Source organism: Sinocyclocheilus rhinocerous, unplaced genomic scaffold, assembly GCF_001515625.1.
Source record: "Sinocyclocheilus rhinocerous isolate Xijiao unplaced genomic scaffold, SAMN03320098_v1.1 scaffold1982, whole genome shotgun sequence".
In the NCBI taxonomy this organism is placed as follows: domain Eukaryota; kingdom Metazoa; phylum Chordata; class Actinopteri; order Cypriniformes; family Cyprinidae; genus Sinocyclocheilus; species Sinocyclocheilus rhinocerous.
In genome coordinates this window covers 347,037-374,004 of record NW_015651555.1, presented here as the reverse complement: position 1 = coordinate 374,004, position 26,968 = coordinate 347,037, and the positions used below count along the sequence as shown (strand labels likewise).

Genomic DNA, 26,968 nt, shown 5'->3' with positions numbered 1-26,968 from the left:
AATACATTAATGTTAATTAAAATGTATTCAAAATGTATATGTAAAAATTTACATTAACTTTAATAAATGCTGTAAAATTATTGTTCATTGTTAGTTCATGATATCTAATGCAGTCATGTAAACATTGAACATTAGTAAAAGTATTATGGCTACATGTAGATCCTGCAGTATTGTGGTTGAATCTGCAAGTTATTCATAAAGAGATCCCCTGTTCAAACCCTGGCTTCAGTCATGAGAGCTTTGAGAGCTGTTTGGATTAGTGATGCAAGGCTGTGGTTTACTCTACAGCTTTAGTGCAGTGTGGAAGTAGGAGAGAAATGAACTGCACACGTTTTAACCTTGATTACTAAGCAGGGGGTGGAGGTACTGAGAGAGAGTTTAAGAGAGAAGGAAACCAGGGAAAGAAAGGGCAGATTTCAAAACTTCTTGGTGTATCAGGGGGACGATTTCAGTTCTTTCTGTCTTTCAGCTGACCTTCCATCCTTTCCTTCATCTCATCGGCTGGTAGGACTATTTTCCTTTTTCATCTTATTTTATGTATTAGAATGGGTCATGTAATAGATGTAGCTCTTTAATTCAGTAGTATATATGTGTTACAATATCAGGAATTTCAGCTTGGGTTCATCAATAGGATATTACAGGATTATTTAATTTACCGCCCTCCACATTACTAATTTTACCTAGAAGCACATTAAGTGCAAGAAACGTACTTATCCACATTTTGTGAGAGCTATTCATAAAGTAGGTGTCTTGTGATTTATGAATGCTGACAGCAGTTTTCCGTATGCTGTAGCTAAAAATAGATTTGTGCTACTAGGTTTTGTTTACGTACTTAATATTTACATTTTCACAACAATCTTTTCCATCCTTTTGAAATTCATTCAAAACCTTTATTATATATTTTGTGGGTGTTTTATAATTCATAAGGACACTAAGAATACCTCACTATTATTGCTGTATTATTCCTGAATCAGACTTTCCATGTTGTTTTGTCACTCATGTCCACAGTATAATCTGATTAAACTGTATTAATCTGCTCCTTATGTAATTAGCATTATGCTATGACACACCTCTAAGTCCTTGTGTTTCTTTTAAGTCCAGTGGAAAATGCAATACAGTGTCCAAATATTATATTGATCATGATCAAGTCATTGTCAACAAAAAAAAATTATTACCTGACTTACATGGAGATCTGATTTTGTATTTAAGTAAATATAATTCTCAGAAGACCTGGTTAAACTTTTACTTTCTAAAGAATGGAAAGAAACTTCATTGACTGTGAAGGTGGAAAAAGTTCCACTCCTGACCCTGCACACTGTTTAATATTCTTCTAACTTTAATAATTTTGTTAATCATTCTAAGTCACGTGCCAATATGAAAAAAAAAAAACAGTATGGATCAATGTGCAGGACAATAACATTATAGCAAAACGAGATAACAGTTACAGAAAAAATGCCTTGTCTGTAGACTGATGCAAAGAAAAAAATTTAATAAAATGAAAATAAATATTATAAATAATTGTTTCAGGTGACCTATTTTAAGGTGATCTATCTTAATGTGAAAAGACACTGATCTGAGGTATGGGCGTTAAAGAATAAATGACCTAATAAATTTGATTAAGACATCTAGGTCAAAGAATTGTGAAACAAAAACCCAACAGCAACAGACTGCAACGGTGAAAAAGGTTCCATGCAGTCACACTATAACTCAATTTAGTATTAGCCTTCCAGAGCTGCTGGGATTGAAACATAATCTGATTATAGATTCCTAAATCAGCAAAAAAAAACTATAAGTGTACAAAGAAAAGGCCTTCATGGGTCTCACCTCTATGCCATAAAAATGAAGAACGGGTGAGAAAATCAGTAAGGTATGCCTGGGAAGAAAAAGACAACTTTGTTGAATACCAATTCAATCAAATAAAGGAAGCCAGTTTCTGGCTTGTCATTCTGTTATTGTATAACACATTTTGCCATTTATTTCATACAGATCTACTGCAAAATGGAAACAGACTCTGTGACTTGCCCTCAGAAATCTGAATCCCAGGATGAATGCAGTAGTGAAGAAGGAAAATTCCACTTCACTGATGATAGGGAAACAGCCATGCAAGACATGAAAAAGAAGGACAAAGAAGCTATTAGTGGGTTAGAAAAAACAAAAACACCGGACAGCAGTTTCTCTCCTCAACCTCACGATCATCCCATCTCCTCACCAGCAGATGGAGCCATTGAGGCAACAATGGAAGACTTGAGCAGTACAGTTGAAAATGACCCGAATGGTGATCAGGAGTGGACTCAAGTGCCAGGACTAGAAGAAGATATCCAACCAGAGAGGAATGAGTGTCATGGCATTGAGATTCAGGATGAGGTGAAGGAAAACACTGAAACCAGGGAACATGCTCAGGCATCTGTGCATGATACTGAGGGTGAGGAACCTGTTACCATGACACCGGTAGACAAAGGCTCACCACAAATACCAAACGTGGCCAATGAAGAGGGACATGAGCTTGAATCACATGGTGACTCTGACTCAATTGTGTTCCTATCAGAAAACAGTGAAGAGCAAAATATAGACTGCAAACCTGTGGACTTTGCCGCCACCACCAGGGATCAGTGGGTGAGACGGGACAGTCGTTGTGATGAACCATCAAACCTGACGTATTCCAGGAGCTCTTCAAAATGTCTTCTCTCTGAGACCGAACATTCATCAAGCACCCAAAGTGAATCCACAACTGATCCTGTGGTTAATGCCGAGAACATCCAGCGGGGGGAGCTTGAGGTAAACAACCCAAGCAGTCTGAATGAGAATGAGGTGGTACAACAGGTGTGTGGTACTGATCCGCCCCTAGAAACAGTTGCAGGTGAGCCAACCAATCCAGAGCAAGCTAACTCTGCCTGTATCTCTACCGAAGTAAAAGAGCCATTGATAATGCCACAGGGGAGGAGGAACAGTAAAAGGGAGGAGAGAGAGGGTGGTGAAACAGGTGAAGAGCGAAAGCAAACGGTGTGTTTCACAGAAACAGGTGGGACCGGAGGAAAGCAGCTGGGGGAGGTTAAAGATCAAAGACAGGAACGGGAAAACAACGGACAGAGAGCAGAGTCCCAGTCAAACACAAAGCCTCATTTGGGAGAAGGAAAAGTAAACAGAATGCAGGTGGATCATTTTGATGACAGCCAGAGCGATAGTGGCGTATCAGCAGACTTCTCCCCCAACAGCACAACAGATGTCTTGGAGGGCCATGATAATGAAGCTCCTCAGCCCTCTGAATCTCCACCAAACGAAACTCCCATTGAGAGGGAGATCCGTTTGACCATGAAGAGAGAGCAAAGTCTACGGCGTTCTCGAGGACTGTGCGACACAACTGACAGGACTAATGAGTTTGTGGAAATTCCATTGAGAAGACCTATTCTATCCCAGGACCCCCAGATAAGACCCAACCCAAGCCACGGCAAAGACCGGCAGTTTGCTGGAAAGAAGATGCAGAAGGAAATCAGCGCAGAGACAGAGAGGGAGAAGGTTCTGGTTGAACTGGGCCGACTACCTGGGTTCTATGACAAGGGAACAGAGGTACAGCTTCAAGAAAAAAAGCAGCTTTTTGAGTCATTCCAAGAGCCGAAGGAATCAGTGGCAACCAGATCTGCCTCAAACTCCACCGCAGAGTCTGCCGCTGGAATACAGGAAGTTGATTCTGCTGTTGATGTTAAACAACGCTTAATGCAATTCTCACAAAATTCTCCCACCCCACCAGCTACGGCCCAGTATGGAGGCACCAACGGCAACCCGCCTGCTGCTCGAGGACCTGGTCTATATGAGGGAATCAAGGGCCAGATAATCATCATAGAGTCCAACGCTATTCCCACAACTGTAGGAGGACCAAACGGAGGTTATAAGACAACCTCATGGACAGATGGAGGATCTGTGAAAGAGATGAATTCAGCGGGTGTGAGGGCTTCTTCTGATGAGCCTGTCAGAGCAAGACAAAGTCCGAATTTAGAAGGGATTGAAGATGAAGATTTGAGTTTAGTGAAGGAGAACCCTTTCTTCAAGCTCCGCTCTTCTATGAGTCTGCAGTCTCAGGTGGAGCTGGACATTAAGGAGGCTAAGAAGAGGGAACAAGAACTACAGAGACAGAGAAACAGTCTTTATCGAGGAGCAGCCATGTATACAGACGAAGGAAGTGGAACAGGAATGGATTTGAGGACAGAAATTAGAGTGAAAGAGGAAAGGGGAACCTCTAGCCAAGAGATCCCCCCACCTCAATGGACAAATTTGACTCCAGCAGGCCGCCAATCAGAGACGTTAACCACCACTACGTCAGGTGAGTCATTGTAAGCAGCATGTGAAAATTGGTTTCTGTTCACAGAGCAGTTCAAATCAACTGAAGAATCACGACATTGGTGCATTGACCATTGGTGCTTTCATGTTTGTTGGTGAAAAAGAACATATTGAAGGTAGGGATGGTATACACTGGATATTAAATGCATAAATGTAAATGAAAACCCAAAGAAACTTATGCATTCAATATACAGTTCATGCATTACCTGAGAATCAAACAAATGACTTCTGCATTGCTAACATGCACAACCATTTAAGCTACTGGACACATACAAAGAAGCATTTGTCATTCAAATTCTGTTGCATTCAAAATATACATTTTATCAGTTCATGCATTTCCTGTGAACAAACCCATAATCTTTGCATTGCTAGCAGCACACGCTACTGTTTTAGCAACAGGAGAGGATGCTACATAGAGAAGATCTATAAACAGAGGATAAATATGCAAAGAACACATGGCGTATCTAACAAATCCTAAAAAATAACTATTCATTTCAAGGCTATACATTTGACAGACAACTTTATCCAGAGCAATTTACATTGCATTCAAGATATACTGTATGTGTTCATTCCTTGGGAATCAAACCCATGACCTTGGCGTTGCTAACACAATGCTCTACTACTTCAGCTACGGCAAAAACTTAACAGCAAGACTGGCAAAACTCAACACTTGTAAGCTATTATTTAACAGTGTGATTCTAACACTTTTCTGTGTGTGTAGAATGTTATGTAACCATATTATCATTTGACTGGAAGCTGGTAGTTTGTGCTTCACCATGGCAGAGAACAAACAAACAGCCAAAATGCTAATATGGGGTTGTGTCACCAGTACTAACGTAACCCGGATATTGAAATTTCTGTATTAGTCAAATGTGCTGACTTGAGCATAGTATGGATAAGAGTACTGTGTTCTGGAAATGTAGGTTAATGCATTTTTGAAATATAACATGTGTGTCCAATACATGAACTACAGTTGTGACTTCTTGAAATGATCTTTTACTACTGTACAAGCCTGCTGAAATGCCTGCTAGTCTTCATATAGAGAAATGATCCAAGCATTTACGCTTACAATTAATGACACATAGATTTCATACTAAACTGATGGGGAAGTGAAATAACTTTTCCACATTCTAAAAATGCTGGGTTGTTTCAACCCAACTTTGGGTCAAATATGGACTAACCCAACCATTGGGTTACATTTTTAACCCAAAAGTTGGATTAGTCCATATTTGACCCAAAGTGGGGTTGAAACAACCCACCATTTTTATAGAGTGCAGTAATTTTTAATGTATTTTTTTTTTCATTTCTACTTTTTCTATTTTTTTTTCTACTTCGTCTGACTCATTTTTTATGAAAACCTCCATTTCGGTTTACTCAGAAGAGCAATTCTTTACAATTATTAGCATAACAAATTGCCATAGTACAGATAATTTACTACTGTAAAATCATAATTTGTGTGGTATCTACTTCTAATAGAGTGAGATATTTTCAGAATCCTTCTGTCATTTTATATTCTTCCTTGGCTGATGGTGGCCAATATTACTTTACCACTGCTTTACTATAATAACAATAACTTCAATAGCTATGTTAATTTCAGTAACCATAGTAAATTTCTGTAAGGGCAGCTAACAGTTATAGACCAGTATTGTTGGTGTCATAACTTTATACTACTGTGATGCAATAGAAGTGACTTGTATGAACTGTGGCTCTGTTCCAGTAGTAAATAATGGAGGGATATTTTAATTAAATTTTTCTTATAAAATCTTTTTTTTAAATGTCTTCATTATCCTTTATAGTGTGAAATTCTGCTATATTTGGACACTTAATTCATGTTTCTCATCTAAATCTTGATATAAATGCTTACATTTAAATACTTGAAATATAAATTGAAATAATTGAAATCTAAAAAATACTAAGAAAAATATGTGCCTACTTGTCCGTACTTTGTTGTTTTCTCACTCAATGATCATTATGCATGGATATTGTCATGAACATCCAGTTCATTAATGGATTATACAGTGCATTCACTGAAATAAACATCTGTCTTCTGCTTATAGTGCGTCAATCCACAGGAAAACTGGACCTTACATGGCCACCGCCCCAATCTGATGAAGATCAAAGACAACTGTCAGAGGTAGACTTTTTGTTTGAATCTCTTCTTTATTCTTTTCTGGGACTAAATGTCTATGTCTCAGTTACACTGGTGTCGGTAGCATTGTGGCTAAACCCAAAGGTCTGAGGATCAAATTTTGAATGTGGTAATCCATGAATTGAGGTTTTACTTGAACAATGAACAGATACCAAAGCTCTTCAACCTTTCAATAGGTAATCAAAGGGTATCAAAGTTTCAGTCACCCTCCCAGCGCAAACACAACCACTTAAATGTGGCGCTGCTGAAAAAGCGGCTTATCTTTCATATAATGAGAGTACAGAGCAGAGTTCATACTAGCTGCATTCTTAAAAATCAAGCTTAGGTCATTACTGTATTATCACTATTAACACTGAATCACTGAATATCCTCAGCCAGGGAAGTATAATGTAACCAACACAATCAAAACCGATAGGTATTGGCAAGTGAACACTGCCTTTAACTGAAGACAGAGGCTTTTTTCAGTTAATCTCTTAGAGAAAAAGTGCCTACCTTATAAATGAGGAAGTTAAAATTGCATGTGCTGCTCCTGTGTTTATTTTTTAAAAATCCGTTTAAAAAGGAACCATAAAATGAGAAATCTATCATCATTTTTTTTCACCCTTATGTCATTCCAAACCTTTATAACTTTCATTTGTCAAACACAAAAAGGAGGTGTTAGACAGGAAGTTCACCCTGTTCTCTTACATAGAACAAGTGAATGGTGACCGGGGGCAACAAAAATGACAAAAAAAAGTGTTTGTGCATTGTATTATATGATACCTTTACACTGATATTCAGTGAAAAGTCAAATGTATTCACTTCTCAAATCTAACTCAAATGTACTTATTTGAATGTGTGCATATTCAAATTTGGTGTGCTATGATCGCTTATGTGACACGTGAGAACCAGTTACAATATGGCACCATTGACATCAAATCTTGTGTGACACATTTTGATGTGCCATATATGAATATACGCAAATATGAATGACATTTTTCAGTGAATAACAACTCAATATGCCTTCAGAAGACCACTTTAATGATGCTTTTTGTCATTTTTGGAGCTTGACACTGGCTGGTCACCATTTGGTTGGCATATTGTTTGTAAAAGAGCATTATAGACATTCTTCAAAATATCTCCATGGAGGAAAAATGTCATATGGGTTTAAAACAACACATGGTTTAGTCAATGATGATGGTATTTTCATTTTTGACCAAATTATTTCTTCAGCCAACACTTTCAAAAAAGAAAATAAGTGTGCAAAAACTTTCAAAAGGTATGTATTTGCACCATTAGACTGTATAAAAACATGGACGTAGTGTCCGTGACGTCACCCGTAGATTTCCGAGGAGCGTTTTTGAAGCTCAAAAGTGGGCGCCAGGCTACAATAGTCCAAATATAAGTACTTATTATAAGTGTACCGTAGTGATTCGGAATAAGACAAAAACGCGGGTTGGAAGATGAATTCATGATGTACTCGCTCATTATATACATTTTGCAAATTTTGAACACAGAAAAAGTTACATAGTGCTGCTTTAAGTGTACATATTACTTATTGGTACATATTTCTACCTTTTGAAAAGGTACCACGCCAGTGACAATTTTGTACCTGTTTTTGGAGAGTGTATGCTATGCTTGCTAAAGGCATTCAATTTCAAATTCACTTACTAATGTTCTCATTTTAATGTTCTGATCAATACAGACAACAGTAACGATCCCAAGGCAGAGAAATCCATTACTCGAGCGCTGGGAGTCAGGGATTGTGAACGACTGGGACTGAAACACAACTACAACATCCTGATGTACAATATGAAGCCCAGCCAACCATGAGTGCACCGGCCTAAAATAAAGCATATGAACAAATGATCAGTTTCCCAGTTTAAGTAACACGTGCCATTATGGGTAGATAAAGAGCACAAGTTGCCTCAAAAAGCCACTGCAAGCTATATGATATTCTACAACACACACCTTGTAAATAACAGATGAGCCAAACTGTTGTTATAATGGTCGGCCAGTGTTTATTGGCATTATATGGGCTCAAATGATTTCAATGTAATAATTATGTAATTCTCAATGTAATTTTCTGATTTACAGTTATACAGTTATTTATAATCAATAAACATAGCTGCTTATCTCATAGTAACAAATCTAGTCTAAAGGCTGGAATACTATAAGATTGTACAAGAATTATATTTAAATAAACATTCTTTGATAGATATTTCCTTACTCATTAGAAAAGATAAATTATACTGGGAAATGGCTTCATTGATACATATATAAAAATGCTAAAATAAATAAAAATGTGTTAATCAGCTTTTTTGGTTATTTGCGAATGCACTGAATAATTTTCCAAGACTCAAATTGTTGAATGAGACTCATTGTGATTTGGAATCCGAAACTAGATCACGGACTTCACAATAGGCACAATAACCAGAATGTAATGATTGGCTTTGATTTTCAAAATAACAATTAAAGAGGGCGATGTTCTAGCATTCCATTCAGCTTCCAGGCAAAAGCCCTTTGCTTGTTCAATGACATTTCAGTCCATTGTAACCTTCTGCATACTCAGCCCGAGCTGTGAGGTATGAACACCCGACTGCCGTGACTCAACACACCAGTGGGCATTCAAATTCATCGCCATGGTGATGATGGTACTGTAGGAAAGGTACAAAGAAAACGTCCGAGCCCGAGTGAGATTAGTCATGAGTGAAATCACAACACACTCACACTGACCCTCTAGTTGCCTGTGAATTATTCATTCACTCTTTCTGAGCACAATTAGCCAAGGATGCATGGGAATGCTCATTTCAAATATGGCAGCAGCTCATCGATACCACTGGAGAAAAGCTGCCCATTGCTTTCAGATTTCAATGAGCCTAATCCAAATGACCTTTAAGACCAATAAACAATATTAATTCTTTGTATTCTTAGGAAAACAAAACAATATGATTAATGACGCAAGGGTAGTTTCTGGCTAAATATATAATCTGTATTTGTTTTACAGTAGTCTGGTGACTGAACATGGTTTTGTTCCATCCATATCTAAGTGTTTCTGTGTAAATACAGGGTTAAAGGGATAATTCACTCAAAAATAAAAAATACCGTCATCATTTACTCACCCTCAAATCTGTATGAGACAGTTGACAGTAGCCACTGACTTCCATAGTATTTTTTTCCCCATATTTTGGAAGTCAATGGCTACCATCAGCTGTTTGGTTACCAACATTCTTCAAAATATCTTCTTTTGTGCTCAACAGAAGAAAAAAAAGTAACAGGTTTGGAACAAGTGGAGGGTGAGGAAATGATGACAGAAATGTCATTTTTGGGTGAACTACTTTAAGGTGCTTCAGAGGACAAAGCAGAGAACCATATGCCATTATGGTTGATTATCTCAGACTGTAAGAGAGCTATAAATGGTACATTGTTTGATAATCAAAAAGTTATCATGAGACTTCACATAGTTTCAGGCTATGTGAAGACATAGATGGGAACAAAAATAAAGTCTTTAAAAAAAACTAGTATTAAATAATAGATTTTCTCACTGGAATGTAGTTCTGGCATGACTGTCAAATTAATTTCCTTTGAAATTTTCATGATAAGCAAAGAGGAACTGAAAGAAGTTCTTAAGCACCACTTGAACTAAGTGACACAAGTAAGATGTAAGATATTAGTAAGCATCTGCTTGAAAAAGAATAAAAAATAAATGCAAATGAAAGCTTTCAATTTTCAGCTTTAGGTGATCTTAAATCTATAAAACGATTTGCAAAGATTTAATGCCCAACACTCAAAACTGCCAGTGCTTCACTGAAATGTCAATCTCATGTTATATCTAGATGTCCAGAGCCCCCTGCTGACAGAAAAATTCATATCTCAGTGAAAAATACTATGAACTACAGAAACTACAGTATATTGTTTACTCATTCATTACTTTACAAATATATAAAATGTTTCGGCTTTTAAATAAACATCACAATACGTCAAACACAAAATGTAGCATCCGGTCGGTCGGTCGGTAGGTAGATAGATAGATAGATAGATAGATAGATAGACATCAGCAAACTGAGGCATTCTTAAAGGTTGCCATGGGATAATCGTAGATGGGCTCTGAAAATGAGGGTCTTCCTCTAAGCATTTGTCCATTTTCCTGTAGATTGGAAACACGTGCATATTAAAAACATGCAAGAGATGTGATAAGTTAGTGTTTCTCACAGCGGACATAATGCAACAGGAGGATGTTGGCAAACACTGCGTGATGTAAAGAGATCTTATTCTTCCTCTCTCATTCTTGTCTAAACAAATCCGCACACTGGTAACCTTAGTACTTGGAACGAGATATGAGATACTAGTTGGGCCTTTTGTAAAGGGAATCACAAGAGAAGGTTTGAAATGGTGCATCATTACCTCAGTTCCAATGTCAACACGCTGCAGAGTGAGATCTGATGAAAAAATAAATCATGGTGAGAGAAAAATCAATAAACTTTAAGACAAAATCAGATATCTGTGATGCTTATGATATAATGATGGGAGATTGGATGGTGAATTACTTGCTCTGAAGAGATTGTCACAATGACTTACCAACAATATGATCTCTGGAGTGCACATTTTGCCAGAATTTTTCTTGATCTCTGTGGAAAGAGTTTTATTATATTTTTTACATTTTGGTAACATTCATATCACTCATATTAGCAGTGTACTATGATTAAAATTATTTAAATAATTATATACATTAATTAAATATTAATATAATGATCTAATATAATATATACTGTAATCACATAATCAGTGCTTTAAATACCTATATATAAATATATAAATATTTACTAAAATTATTTAAATAACTATAGAAACATACAATAGTGTTCAAAAGTTTGAGGTCGGTAAGTTTTTTTATGTTTTTGAAAGAAGTCTCATGTTCAACAAGTCTGCATTTATTTAATTTAAAATACAGTAAAAGCTGTAATATTGTGAAATAGTATTGTAATTTAAAATAGCTTTTCTGTTTTAATATACAGTAATTTACAATGTAATTTATTGCTGTGACGCAAAGCTGAATTTTCAGCAGCCATTACTCCAGTCTTCAGTGTCACGTGATCCTTCAGAAATCATTTTAATATTTAATAATTTTTAATCATTTAATATTTTCATGTTAATTGCTAATTATTTTAGTATTGCTGTGTTTTAAGAAAAAATTGAACATTAGTGTATAAATTATTTAGATAATCTTTATTCCTGTAAGTCAAATAGTTCACAGATAGTGATGTAATAAAGTACACTCTTAGTGAACTGCAAGTTGCTTGAAATAAAAATGTCTGCCCAATGAATAAATGTAAAATGCAATTTTAATCAAATATCAGGTACGCTCTCCAGTATTGTGTCTCACCTTTGTGTCCTTCTCTCTGACATGTTTTTGACTGCAAATAAATGGGTAGAGATTACAATTCAATTTATATTAATGATTACATGCATGAATGAAGAACAAACAATGGGTGTTTTCACTTTGTATTGTTCCAGTATTTAATTAAATGGATTGAGAAGATAATCACCACGGAGTATTATAGTTCATCAGAGACTAGACTTAACCAATGTAAACTTATGAGCAACTAAAATAAGAGACTAGATATCTAATACTCACAATGTCTGTGTATGGCAAAGCCCAGGATTGCCACCACCATGAGGAACAGAACACCCGCAGACACAGAGCCAACAATCAGAGCCAGGTCTGTGTTGCCTTTCCATAGACATGTATGAAAACAAAGGAGAGTGTTTTAGATACCAACTTGGGCATATTTGATTTGCTGCATTACCGTGATAGCTACAAAGATACAGTACATATACATAGCAAAAATTAAATATTACCTGTAGAGCTCGATGTGCATACATGATATCCTGAAAAAAGGTTGCAATAAATCAGATTTTAAGATCTTATTTATGTAACATCATGAGATATCATATCACATTTAGTATAATACATTCAGTACCTGTAATGCATGGGATAGTTACTGGTGAGCTCATTTTAGAGTACGCCTTGGAGTTGCCCAATGACACGCTGTACTGACACTGATACTGTGCACCATGTTCATAACGGGTGGGTATGGGAAATCTAGCACTGTGTTGGGTCAGGATAGCCTGATGGGTCGCCTCAGGTGACAGGACACCGACACGAAATAAACTGAAGTAGCCTTGCGGATATGAGGGTGACCCAACACACTCCAGAACTTCACCCTTGTGTCGGGACAAGGACAGAGTGGGGACTGGGAGCTCTGTAAGAGGAAACACACACAGACATAGAGACATGAGAACATTTGCTTAATAGTACAAATGTGCACATCAAAGTGAGATGCCTTGTTGCTTACTGTATGCATAGGCAGATGCCTCCATAAAGGAATACTGCACCCAAAAATGAACATTCTGTCATAATTTACTCACCCTCAAGTTGTTTAAAATTCTTCAAAATGTCTTCTTTTGTGTTCAACAGAAGAAAGAAATGCATTGGAACATTGGACATGCAGGTTTGGAACATGAGGGTGAATGAATGATGACAAAATATTCATTTTTGGGTGAAATATTCCTTTAAGGTGCTGTCCCATAAAAAAAAAGGTCCATTATCCATTGTGAAACTTCTGATCAAGCGGATTCCTATTGGAATGACTGGATTTCACTTGTGAAAATGTGGCCGTACTTGTAGGCAGCAACACAAATCATGGAACTTCATAAAGGTATGGTCATATTAGTGACATTTCTGTGAAATTTAATGGGCAAAAAGTCCATTGTCTATTGTCAATAGGGTTGTGATGTAAGAAGCATAGCTCACACAGAAGTCACTTTTAAATCAAGCAGCTTTTGGTTGGTAAACTCTGTGAATTTCAGCTAAAATTTGCAACATAACTAACTTGAACCAGTCGGGAAATCTTTGCAGGAAAATCTTACACTCTTATGCAAAATCACGTGTTTTTTTATTTAAATGACTGGATATTGTTCACCAAAATTCACAGAACAATGGCAGCATGTTGCCAAGCTAACAACTCCAAGCGTAAAAATACATATCACAAACAAATAATAGGTTTTATATACACTCACCGGCCACTTTATTAGGTACACCTGTTCAATTGCTTGGTAACACAAATTGCTAATCAGCCAATCACATGGCAGCAACTCAATGCATTTAGGCATCTAGATGTGGTGAAGACGACTTGCTGAAGGTCAAACCGAGCATCAGAATGGGGAAGAAAGGGGATTTAAGTGACTTTGAACGTGGAATGGTTGTTGGCTCTCTGAGGAATGTTTCCAACACCTTGTTGAATCTATGCCACGAAGAATTAAGGCAGTTTTGAAGGCAAAAGGGGGTCCAACCCGGTACTAGCAAGGTGTACCTAATAAAGTGGCCAGTGAGTGTATATATATATATATTTTTTTTTACCATTTGTATCTATACTTTTCAGTGTTGAATAAAATATCTAATCAAAATTACTTTTCTTCTCTTTGTCCTCTATCTTGACAATAATTTGTTCACTAGCTGCGTTTGAATTCATGTACTGCCAGAGTATGTGCTACATTTGATAGATCTTGAAAGTTATAAGCATGTTCAATAAGTATGTATGTGTGTAAACATGAATACAATTCAGACATGATATGTAATCCATGTTGGAATTGTCATGATGGTCTGATATATTATGGTATTAGCAGGATAGAAGGTCATCTGTGTATTTTACGCCTACTGTTTTATGAATACTATAGTGTTTGGAAGTAGGTAAGCTGGCCATGGATCGGCATTCTGCAGTGAATTTTGTGACTGCTTTATCCTTGAAGGATATAAATAGGTTTTTGGAAAAGATCATTTGTTTGATCAGTAGTAATAGTGACGCTTGCCTTAGTATAAAATCCAGGATATTTAAAAAAAACAAAACAAAATAAGCATGCAATACGGAAACAAAATGTAGTAAGAATAGCATGCACATCAGTCCAACAGATGTCTCCTCACCTATGACAGTAATGTGTAACGGCTGACTGGCTGTGGAGTTCACCTGTCCCGTCTTCTGTGATTTGAGTTGGTAGAGGCAGACATACTCTCCACCGTCCTCTCGTCCCTTTGTCTTCACACTGAAGTGAGCATCATGGGACTGAGACACCAGCTGGGCTGGAGCGACCATGGAGCCCGGGGTTCCTTTGGTTCTCCGGAGCAAGAGAAAAGCCTCAGGAGACTGTTTCTGACGGTCAGGTGGAGCCTGACAGTGGAATGACAGTGTTTCACCAGGACTAACATGCCCACTAGAGGGCTCGACCATCAAGTGAGGGGATGGAGGGGGACCAACTGAGACTACGGCAAGAAGAAAGAAAGAAAGAAACTTATGAGCATTTAGTGATTTTAGAATATATGTGTGAAAAAACAAAGATAAGAGACAGAAATACTAACATATACAACACTAAAGATGTAAAGCACTGCTGGGTGGAGTAGTTTGGTTTAGTGGTTACGAACTTTCAACTGTAGATAGAGCGGTTTCTTTAACCGTCATACTACTGTGACCTCAAAACCTACAGCTGCAAACTACTTAAACCCATGCCTCAGCTAACAGAGATTCATGCAGTATTCATGCAGGATCACTGACATAAAGGAAAGAAAAAAATATATTTGTGTGTGTGTGTGTGTACCTGGAATTCCCCATAACATTTGGTCATTTTTTGAAATTTTTTTGGTCTCCATGAGGAAACAAGCTTGTAAATCATGCACAATAAAAAAATTTTTTAAATCTCTTTTTTTTAATTTTTTGGGGTAGGTTTAGGGAAAGGGGATAGAAAATACAGTTTGTACAGTATAAAAACCATTATATTTATGGAATATCCCCATAAAACATGGAAACCAGTGTGTGTGTGTGTGTGTGTGTGTATACATAATATAACAATATAATATAAAAGAAACACTCACCTTTCTGCTCTGGCTGCATATAGGAACTGATCATGCTGCTGTCATACATACAGCAATACAGATTCTCTTTTTCTGTATCTTTTCCCCTAATAATAAAGAGAGCCCTTTGCTGTTCGGTTGAATGCTCAACCTTATCTATCAGCTGGCGCATTTTGAAAAGTTTAAATACAAGTCCACCATAACCTTCTGGAGCCTGACACAACAACTCCACAGATGAGCCTCTGATGGCTGTCTGGGTCAGTGTAGGAGCCGGTGGGGCAGAGTATTCAGCAGCTGAAACATCAAGGAAAGTGAATATATTAGTCAAAGTTACAAATGAACTCAAATGCTCAATTATGCCTGGTCAATCTGGTCATCCAGCTGTTCCAAACCTTGGCCAGCATGGAAGTTCACGCTGGTCTAAAGTGGGTCTTTAAATATCTGTTCAAGTGAATATATCTATTAAGAACAGGGATTTCAACCATAATGGTCCAAAAACAACTTAATATTAAAATGAAACTCTAAAGACACATATTTAGATATTGTTTACACTGTTTTTATACAATAAAAATAACATTTTGTGATTTGCTGCATGATTTACATTATAGTGGGACAGATATTGTGATCATATAGAAATATAAATGTGGAAAATTACACACTTACCACTAAAATGCGGCTTGAGGATGATCAAAGCTGTGAGGAAATACCCACAAAATAACATTCTTCCAGTGTTGAAGTCCAAATATTCCAGTTTCTTGACAGCTATTAGACCTTCAAAAAGTCGGTGTATATATTTTTATGAGAAATTGCCTTTATGGCTTGCGGAGTCAGTGGTAAGACAGATGCATAAAATCACCAATAGCTGAACCTCCCTTCCCATTCACTTGCGCAAACTTCCTCATCCACACATTAAAAGCACCAACGAACATGTTTCATATGTTTAAGAAAACCACATCCTTCCATTACATCAAAGAAGAAAGGCAGAAAGACACTCCCACGAGTGGCCCATGTGAGCTAAAACCGCATATGACAATGACAGGAAATTGATGTACTCATGTGCAAAACACACTCATCTGTGTGTCCTCTACTTCCAAACAACCTTAAATTTGTCCACTGATAATTATTTGTGTTCATGCTTCATCTCTTACCCAAAAAACAGAACTGGTGTGTTAAGCAGGACCGTTAGCCACAAAGCCACTGAGTATGACCAATCCTTCCCGATATCCAGATTAGTGGTCCATATGGACCAATATGATTTATTTTTTGTTCCTCTCAACCCTGAACATGTGGTTAAGATAGTAATGCAGGAACTGCATTTTAAATCTAACATCATGTTTACTGCAGATGGGAGGAACTGTAGTCATTTGGTTGTTTTGTCAGTGTCACACGGACAGGAAAAACAATTATTGCCATTTCTATTTCTTGTCCTGTGCATTGTCCCTTTTTTCATAATAATTGAGCTGATTCAAATTGTTGAACTGATACTTATTTGATTTCCATAATGTGAATTGTTTTTAGGAGAAACCACCTAAAAAATTACCTTTGACCCAAAGCCTAAGTAATGTGGACCTGTGTAGCCCATCATAAAAGAATACCTGGAAATTCAGTCTATTTGTCACTTCTAACATTTCATATGAAGCTTTCATAATCCACAAGCAACAAGCAGCATGGCAACAATCTGATCACTCTACACAAAAACATACCTGTGATAATTTAAAAATAAAGTCATTTTTTTCAGTCTTGTGGTTAAATGATCACAACACCCCCTGCTTTCTGTTTACTATATAAATACATACTGCGCACATTCTATGCGATATCCTGAAACTACTAGGGAACTAACATTTTATGAGAATGCTGTGGGAAATTTCTAAAACATTCTGCTGCATGTAAAAATAAAATTAGTTAAGTACCAGATTGGACACATCCACGTATTCTTTGTTATTTCTATATTCCTCATTTTAAAATAAGCGTAAAGTCGTCAACAAACAAGAAGTAACACAAATGGAAAAATGGGGATTTTGTTGGGACCAAAACATTTTATACAAATCAAAACTCTTATATATTAGCTTCTGCAAAGTAGCCACTTTTGCAGCTCCGATGTCCTGGTCGCGAGGGCCTTACCAGGCCTGAGCAAGGAGGGTGGTCATCCCGCCGAGATGACCAGAACTGGGTGACCAGGGAAACTAGGCAAGAAACCGATGGACCTGAGACAAATCGCAAACGCCAACAATGCTACCGCATACGGTGGAGCCCATGCGAAGGCACTGGGGCCCCAGGGTGCTGGTGGGAAGTGGTTTAATGGCCAAAACTGAGGAGGAAGAATCAGAAAAAGATCATTACACCGAAAAACAGAAATTCGCCTCACAGCTTGGAATGTTCGGACCGGCCACCACGTTGGTCAAAAGGAGATCATCGCCAAAGAGCTGCTGACGTGCAAGATCTCGATCGAGGCATTATACAAACTTTGACTTACCGGATCCGGAACAACAACAGTTCACGAACCCAGTTCAAATGAAAAAATGATGCTGTTCTGCTCTGGCAGGGAGAAAAGAGAGGTGGGAGTCGCCTTTATGGTGGACGACTGGGCAACAAGGAGTGAATTGGCCTTCCAACCTATATCAAACCACCTGGCTGTACTAACCGTCCACGGCACCATCCAAGCGCACCTTCTAGCCATTTACGCCCCAACCAAAACAAGCCCAGATGAGGTCAAAGACAACTTCTATGACCAATTGCAACGCATACTGGACTTGGTCCTGAGTACCAAGTTGACTACCCTAGCGGGTGACTTCAACAGCACCAAACGTGACGGCTGGGAAGAGACAATGGGCAAGTTCGGTATCTGCGAAATCAATGACAAAGGATTGCGCCTTTTATCATTCGCCTTGACCAACAACTTTGTTGATGTTGATGCCTACCCCCGTAGGCATCAACTCACGTGGAGGAACCCAGAGGGCGATGACTCGCCTATCCTCAACTACTTCTTGATCAATCGCCGCTTCCAATCGTCACTCAAAGATGTGCGCTCAATGAGGGGACCTAATTGCGGCTCAGACCACTACCTCGTCTGTGTTAAGCTTTAAATACGACTGCAACAGGCCATGAAAAAGGTGCTGTCGCCTCCCAAACCAAACTGGGCATGCTTGAGCAACCCCGAAATCAAAGTCCAATTCCAAATCGCCCTTCCAAACAAATTTGTGCCGCTTGCGAATCTGGATATTGTAGACTCCGCTCTGTCCACCCTCTCGCCGAAGAACAAAACCTTGGATCTCGGACAAGTCTCTATATCTTGTCCAGGAGTGAAAGTCTACTGAATCATGAATCTGAGTGCATTCATTCAGCCTGGAAAAAGGCTATGATCATTCCTATCTTCAAGAAAGGTGACAGTCAAGATTGCAAGAACTATCGAGGGATCAGCCAGCTCTCCATCGTTGATAAAGTATTTATGAAGATCATCCAAACCTGCCTACAAAAGCATTGGGAGCAGACGAGCCAAGAAGAGCAAGCCGGGTTTCGTCCACATTGTGGCTGCTGTGACCAGATCCTCGCCTTCCATCAGTTGATAGAAGAGCGGATCCGATACGCGGAGCGACTGGTGGTTGTATTCATCAACTTCAAATCGGCGTTTGATTGCATTCACTGGCCATCCCTCTGGACAGGAGGTCGAACATGTGCCGCTGGAAATTGTCTGCCTTCTCCAACACTCATACAATGGCTCTACAAGCTGTGTCAGAATCAGAAACGAAACGTCTGAAGAGTTCTCCATCCAAACTGAGGCTCGCCAAGGCAATGTTGCCTCTCTGATCTTGTGCAATGCAGTGATTGACTCAATCATACGGATACGCAACCAATCTGCCGTTTGCAAATGACAACTCCATATTGGCCGGCACCTTTTACGACATTGCTAAGCAACAGCAGTGTTTGCATTGCTCAAATGGTGCTAATGGAAGAAGGCCAACATCACGATCGCAACCAAGATGCCAAGATTCTGGACCCTGATCATTCCAATTCAATTCTACAGATCAGAGACTTGGACCTTTCTGAAATGGAAATCAACAAACTCGAGGTCTTTCAAATGCGATGCCTCAGGTAAATCTTGGGCGTATCTCGGCTCGACTGACTTCGGAATGAAACTATTTGTTGGGAATGTGGCAACCAGTCCACGATCAATCAATGATCGAAGAGGTGATAAAGAAGAGATGCCTGCGGTGGTTCGGAAACGTGTGCCAAACGGACAGCGCCCGACTGGCGTTCAAACTACTCTGGCGCCAACAGCCACCAACATGGAAGGTATACTGCTATACGCCGAAGAAGACCTGGGAGAAGCAAGTTGAAGACAGCCTCAAGAATCGTTGTCTCACCCTCACGAATACCAAGACCCTATCCACCGATCGTTCAGCATGGAGACAAGTTGTGAAAGATGCCAGAAGTCCGTTGGCACCCACAGCAGCATATGAGCTACGAAGACGTCTTCGGCACAACGTCAGCTAAGGATCAGAGCGAGAGAGAGACACTCTTGCACAGATCACAGCAGTGCAAACACTAGGCATTCTCTCAACCAACTTTATGAGATGCCACCTTTAAAGAAAATATGGAGTAATGGATTAGGCTCGATTTTCTAGGCCGATATGGCAAGGAACTATACTCTCATTCCGGCGTTGGTTATGTTGGCGGAAGTTAGCCTATTTTCAGGCGCTGCGTAATATCATTGCGCCTGCTGCACCCATGGCACCCAGAATTAATAGACAATAAGAATATACAAAAAGAGTACACAGAAATAAAAATAAGAAAAATGTATAATATATAATGCAAAAAAAGACTATAAATAAAAATTTTGTCTAATGAAAAGTCTTGGCAAATAATCATAGTAAAATAAGCTCTGTGTAATCATAATGACTAAAGGCTGACTTTCCACTTTCAGCCCTGTTTTCAGGTATAACCATTAAGTTACATTTAGATTTCAAGAGATCCTGACATTGCAGATCTGCTAGTGTTTATTTAGCCACTTCATTTGAGTGACCTTACCCTGTCTGATTGTGTATTTTGTTCTCACGGATCCACGCATGCACGGTAAAAATGCATAGGAAAATGATGTGTTCTCATTCAAATTAGTCAATGCAGTGGCTTTTAACAAAGGCAACTCAGTAGCGAGGTTTGACGGTGTAAATGTGTGCATGTGCTGTTATCTGTGGGGAAAGAGGCATCAGAGGGACCCAGAGCTCTATTATCTCATAAAAGACAGGAGGCCTCTCATCACCCTAACCACACTGATAACTGCTTTCCAGCACATAATCACCTACTGAACACCGGCCTTCTGAGAATCGCACACTCACAGTTTAAGTGTTTCACGAGAGATGTATTGCATGAATTTACAGCTCTAAGTGTAAAAGTAGACACTGTACATTCCACTTCAGCTCACTTAACACCCTTGATACTGTTTGCAAACAAGGTTCCACACATCTTAGCTTTCAATATCATCACATATAATCGTTCATAGTACTTTATACATTAAAAGCATTAATTATATTTCAATAATATATTTTTTTTAATTTCAACATTAATTCATTAATATTATTTTTAAATATTATTTTAAACAAATTTAATTCGAAATTTAATTAATGTTGACCGTTATTGGCTGATTAACCTACTGCATATATAATTTATTATTAACAACTGAATTTACTTTTAATAAATATATATTATTTAATTAGATTATATTATTAATATATTATCAAGTAATTCTCTCTCATTTTAGATTTAAAAGGCCCTCATAAACAAATATTAGAGTGAACAGTCATATGGGGAATATTTTTAGATGAACTTTTTTTTACATAATGGTTCAGCAGAATGAAATAGGTGATATGATAAGTAATGTGTTTTGGCACCAGAATTCCAATTATTATGTTTATCCACATTGCTGCTGTTAATTTGGTTGAGTATAACTTTTTGAATTGCAATGACTCAAATGCACTTTCAAAATTTTTGGACTCAAATTTAAACTCCACCCACAATCACAACTGTCAGGGGTCTTAAACATAAGTTTATCACTGATAGAGAGAAAAAGAGAGGGAGAAAGAGAGGGTGGAAGAAAGAGAGGGAACGGGTAACCAGCATTAATGCCACTGTAAACTTTTTTTTTTAATATCTTTTGAATTTAACACTAATTTCTGGGTCCCTGCCCTTTGTCTATTGCACATCTAAGACTCTTTTGGGACAAGACGCATAGACATGCCTCTTTTGGGGACATTAGAAAATCATTTTGATAATAAATGCTAAAAGGGCACCAAACGGATGGCTGTGACTCAAGCCGTTCTGCCTTCGTTTTCAAACTTCTGCAACATCTCTGAAAACATGAAGGTATGTTTGTTTCAGATATTTTTCTCACATTTTCTCTCGACAAAATTTGATTAATTACTGTTTTTTAAGGTAATTACAACTGTAACTGTTTATTTTGATCTTATGACTTTGATCTTATGAAATCACTTTCCATAATGACAGTTGACTAGTTTCACAATAAACAGGAGTGTAAAACTGAAGGGAGATGCTGTGGTTTGGAAACTAACATATTTGATTGCAATATTCAAAATGGTTAATCAAGAAATGTCAATATCAATTTTAAAATATTTGGTGACTCCGAAGGCTTGGAAGTTTGAAAAAGGCTTTTTGGATCTGAACTCCAAGGGTTTACACCAAAGCACCGGCAGCTACAAACCTTCTCAGTTTCTGTCAGATGCAAACCATGATGACAGTGAGGGATGCTGGGATATGGAGTTCCTGCTGTCTGATTGGGGCGGTGCATCACCTGAACGGACCAACTCTCAAAACTACACTTCCCAACGACCGCCGCTGCAAGACCAGGTTCACAGTCCTGATTTTTACCAGGTCCAGGAGCTGAATGGACCGAGGGACCAGTCAAGATCAGATAGACAACAAGTGTCCATTACAAGCTCGCTGGCTGAGCTGCTTCCTCATGAAGCAACTTTAAGTTGCTCATTGCCTGACCTCTTTAATGGAGGATATTTGGAGCAGCAGCAGCAGCAGCAAACAGCAAAATCATTCTCACAACCAGAAAACCACCATCAGTTCAGTAGTTTCCCTATTATTAATGAAATCAACAGAGAAAATGAGAGAAACAGCATGGGGAAGATGAAGTCATCGGATTTTGGACACTATCCTCAGCCTGAACCTTTGATACCTTTCCCCGACTCCAAATTTGTCCACACATCTGGGATCGCCATGGACGCACTGGTCTTTCCTCCACAACATCACTATAACTTCATCCAAAACTACTCACACTCCAGACTCTACCAACCACAAGTGAACTACGTGCACAGGCAGCCGGCCAGTCACTATCCGCCCACACAGAGCATGGTGCCTGACTCCACAGTGCCACCTGCAGGTCTGGAGGGGAAGCGGATACGAAGGGGGGTGTTGAAGAGGAAAACCACGGTTCACAGTTGTGAATACCCAGGCTGCCATAAGACTTACACCAAGAGCTCTCATCTCAAAGCACACCTCCGAACACACACAGGTAATCTGAAAACACACTTTCTCTGTTTATGTCCATGTTTAGGGTCTGAATATTAAAGAATGGCATGTCTTTAACTGCAGATCTGCAACAACAAATCCTATAAAAATTAATTCCAGTAGAAAATAGGCACGCATTGCCACATTTTTGACTATGATGCATTGCATCAAATTCTGGCCAAGACAACTAATGCCTAGTTCACACTACAGGATTTTAAGCCCGATTTGCAAGTTCGGGCTGTGAACGATCAGCGCTCGGTAATCTTTATGTGTGAACTACTCAACGACGCATTAAAGAGGCTCGCTGACGAGTTGGCGAGTCAAATGAATATCTAGCATGCTAAATATCTGGAACGTTCGGCCGACTCAAAATCACGTGGTGTCAGGTTTCGCAACGAGCTACAGTCAATGAGAGAGCAAGACATGGGTTGAGGTCAGTGGAAGAAAAACAGCAGCAGCAACTTGGCTTTACGAAAAGTTTGGACACAAGTAATGGAGCGAAATTTTTCAAAGCAGATCATCGAGCAAACTTCTTCCCGACGTCCATTTTCAAATAAACAACTTCGGTTTGAGTTGTTGTTTTGCGTCATTCCCGTTCAACTTCTCACGTGTGTTTTCGTGACAAAGCATGGTTTTGGACGGGATAGAGTCGTTGGGTGACAGAGTTGTTGTCAGCTCGTGTAATGTGTGACCCCCCCGTTACGGATCATTTACGTAGTGTCGCGTAATGTGAAGACCACAACGACTTAAAGACAGACAGCAAGTCATGTAGTCTGAACAGCACAGCGATCAGCCGACGTTTAAAGTCGTGTACTGTGAACTAGGCTTAAGGTCACACAAGATAATTTAATTAATTAATTAAATCCTATTATAATATTTATTGTTATTATTAATTGGCTTTATTTTTATATTTTCAGTTTTAGTGATTAGTATTAGGTTTGAGTTGTTGTTTTGCGTCATTCCCGTTCAACTTCTCACGTGTGTTTTCGTGACAAAGCATGGTTTTGGACGGGATAGAGTCGTTGGGTGACAGAGTTGTTGTCAGCTCGTGTAATGTGTGACCCCCCCGTTACGGATCATTTACGTAGTGTCGCGTAATGTGAAGACCACAACGACTTAAAGACAGACAGCAAGTCATGTAGTCTGAACAGCACAGCGATCTGCCGACGTTTAAAGTCGTGTACTGTGAACTAGGCTTAAGGTCACACAAGATAATTTAATTAATTAAATCCTATTATAATATTTATTGTTATTATTAATTGGCTTTATTTTTATATTTTCAGTTTTAGTGATTAGTATTAGTAATTCTGTTATTTTGTTCTTTCCGTTTTAGTTTTACTATTTTTGTTACGTGCTTTTGTCATTTTTATTTATTTTTATTTCTATTTAGATTTAATTTATTATTATTGCAGTTTTAGTTTAGTAATTTTAGTACTTCAATTAGTTGCCATGGCAATTTTTCTAATTTTCAATTTCAGATTTTTAAAAAACATTTTAATTTTAAGTTTTTCATCTGATCATTTTATTTTAGCTTTATCAATTAACTAAAGAATGTTTCATAGTTTTAGTTTAATTAACAATAACAACACTGCAAGAGATTTGTCTCTTCATTTGCTTCCATTTAGACACATGCAAACGCTAGAGTGTGACATCATATCCTGTTCCTCATTGCTGCTTCATTTTGGTGTCCAAATTTCATATGCACAAAGGCTTGTTTGAATGCACTTTTAGAAAGAAAGAGACCATCTGACTCACTTGTAAACCATCTAATCACAGTTCATTGTTTTTATAAGCCTTTTAGAGGTAGAGTTTTCTGAAGTACATTATTCCATAACAGACCATCATGTTAAAAAAATACTAAAAATACTGAAAAGTGGAAAACGTTGAGATCATAATTTCAGAACTCGGAAAACAAAGTGAAATATGCAGAGGCTGAGACTATGTAGAAATGCAACCCATGTCTTTACCTTCTTTTATTTCTGTTGTCCTCAGGTGAAAAGCCGTACCACTGCACGTGGGAAGGTTGCGGGTGGAAGTTCGCCCGTTCGGATGAGTTGACGAGACACTTCCGAAAGCACACGGGACAGAAGCCATATGAGTGTATGCTCTGCCACAGAGCCTTCAGCCGATCCGACCACCTGGCATTACACATGAAGAGACATGTGTGAGGCCAAACGTAAACAAAACACAACCACCAAATGCATCCACACGTTAAGGTTAGCCCATGAGGGCATTTCAGAGGTTTTGCGAGGACCTGTGTTCAGCAGGTGAGATGCTGGACTTTGTTTATATATAAAGCACTATTGCATAAACATACAACTGACATGTACATACTGTACATTATATGATAAAGGGGAGGAGTTTTTTTAATTTATTTTTTTATGAAATCCTAATCATAAGTAGGTATCACACTGAAATCAAGAGCTTCAAATTTTTTTGTTTCTTACAATATAAACATCAGACTTATTTTTAATCTGGACCATTTATCTAAACTCTATGAATTGGAAAACGGTAATGAACTAATTGAAACCCATCCATCAAAAATGGATTCATGTGAAAAATTAAAAAGAAAGATAAAACATTTTCAGAAAGAAAAGTAGTCAACTGGCAGGGCAGTGTGAAATGCTCTCATTGCTGTAATATAAGAAAATTCCTGATGGATATGAACTGGAATTAGCTCATGTACATAAAGATGCAGAAACATAAGCTTAAGTTTAAAGTGTGATTTTTACAGAAAATGCCAAAAAATATTATATATGTAGCTGTTCAGGTCAGCGGATGAACATTGTTATTATTTTATATCATTTTGTTTTTGATCTGATTTCCTATTTATTGTCTATAGTCCTTATTGTGTGGGAGTTCTGTGGCATTTTAAATGTTCCCAAAAGTCATAAAAGTCTTCATTTGTAATATTGCTATTTATATAACAAGATACCATCATAATAAAAATAAATATATTTAGCTTTTTATGCTAATGTTTTTACTGAATATATGATCATCTATTTATGTGATCTTATTCACTAATAAAGCAACTGCAATTCAGTCCTTTCTGTAAGTCTCATCTCCAACCAACAGATGGCAAACTAACGCACAACACAGTTTCTGTACATCCACTGCTCCAATGTACTGGATAAATGTGAATCATAAAGTTGTTGTTTTTATTATTATCATTATTATTATTAATATATGTCATTTTGGGCCCCTGGAGAAATGCCTAAATGTATTAACACGTTTCAAATTATATATAAATGCTAAAGCAAAAAGGAATAAAACTGACAAAACATCCGCAAAAAGACCCACAGTTACCACAAGACTTACTGGCCATTAAGGCCCTAGTCGGTTTACAGGGTTTTGGGGGGATACAGCTGAGATTAAGGCCCGATCCCATTTCTACCCCTTAGCCCTTCCCCTTTCCCCTTCCCCTCCGTTTCGTGCGTTCACGTGAAGGGGTAGGGGTGTCTCGATTCTCTTTTGGTTGGAGGGGTAGGGGTAGGGGAAGGGCCAGACAGCCCTTCAAACGAAGATTTTTCGGGACCACACTTCAAACGAAAGGGTATGAATTATCTCAACGTAAACCGGCTTCAGCGGCAACATGGCTGCCCGAGTGAACAAAAAGACACAATGTAAGCATTTTTGGCATTAATAAAGATTTTAACGAAAAGTAATCATTTGTTTTGTTACATTCAATCGTGAGTTCATATTTACGGTCATGTTACTCAAAGAAATGGAGTCGCTAAAGAAAAAAGAAGCTAAAGTTTGCTAACGTCATATCATTACTGACTGCACGATGGTGCCACAACATATTTTCATGTCTGATCAGGGCGATAACCACCGTAGATATTGAGGGGGGCTAGTCCCCCCAATAATTAGAAATCGCTAAACCCTTTTCTCAAATATTGCCAATTCGAGAGAGAATGAGCGAGAGAGAGAGAGAGAGAGAGAGAGAGAGATGAAAATTGCGTGTACGAGCATCTGTGCGTTTCTCTTTTTAGAGTGAGTTTACTTCAAAGACAGCGATTTTATCCTCTCGTTGCTGGAAAATATAATGTAGCGATTCAGTATTTAAACTGTTATTAATA

General features: G+C 38.2%; 2 protein-coding genes across 2 annotated transcripts in view; one reads left to right on the top strand and one right to left on the bottom strand.

The window, feature by feature from the left end:
• Positions 1–255: 255 nt before the first annotated feature.
• Positions 256–9,520, top strand: LOC107713101 (mitotic interactor and substrate of PLK1-like). Its single transcript, XM_016518532.1, has 4 exons — positions 256–504; positions 1,987–4,315; positions 6,390–6,466; positions 8,166–9,520. The coding sequence occupies exons 2-4, from the start codon at positions 1,999–2,001 to the stop codon at positions 8,241–8,243; spliced, it is 2,472 nt and encodes an 823-aa protein (XP_016374018.1). The 5' UTR covers positions 256–504; positions 1,987–1,998; the 3' UTR covers positions 8,244–9,520.
• A 920-nt stretch (positions 9,521–10,440) lies between these two features.
• Positions 10,441–26,968, bottom strand: part of LOC107713103 (uncharacterized) — a 50,148-nt gene continuing 33,620 nt past the window's right edge. The window contains exons 2-11 of the mRNA XM_016518535.1: positions 24,857–25,027; positions 15,384–15,656; positions 14,442–14,777; positions 12,442–12,723; positions 12,320–12,349; positions 12,096–12,191; positions 11,844–11,874; positions 11,039–11,088; positions 10,865–10,899; positions 10,441–10,607 (exon numbers count right to left, since the gene is read on the bottom strand). Of these exons, the coding sequence (XP_016374021.1) occupies positions 10,515–10,607; positions 10,865–10,899; positions 11,039–11,088; positions 11,844–11,874; positions 12,096–12,191; positions 12,320–12,349; positions 12,442–12,723; positions 14,442–14,777; positions 15,384–15,656; positions 24,857–24,983 (1,353 nt within the window). The 5' untranslated portion in view covers positions 24,984–25,027 and the 3' untranslated portion in view covers positions 10,441–10,514. The remainder of the gene's footprint in view (positions 10,608–10,864; positions 10,900–11,038; positions 11,089–11,843; positions 11,875–12,095; positions 12,192–12,319; positions 12,350–12,441; positions 12,724–14,441; positions 14,778–15,383; positions 15,657–24,856; positions 25,028–26,968) is intronic.

Excerpts from the sequence above, each read along its gene's own strand:
- LOC107713101 (XM_016518532.1), top strand. The coding sequence starts at position 1,999 with ATGGAAACAGACTCTGTGACTTGCCCTCAGAAATCTGAATCCCAGGAT. Across the intron at positions 4,316-6,389 it reads GTTAACCACCACTACGTCAG|TGCGTCAATCCACAGGAAAA; the intron begins GTGAGTCATTGT and ends TTCTGCTTATAG. Across the intron at positions 6,467-8,165 it reads ATCAAAGACAACTGTCAGAG|ACAACAGTAACGATCCCAAG; the intron begins GTAGACTTTTTG and ends TGATCAATACAG.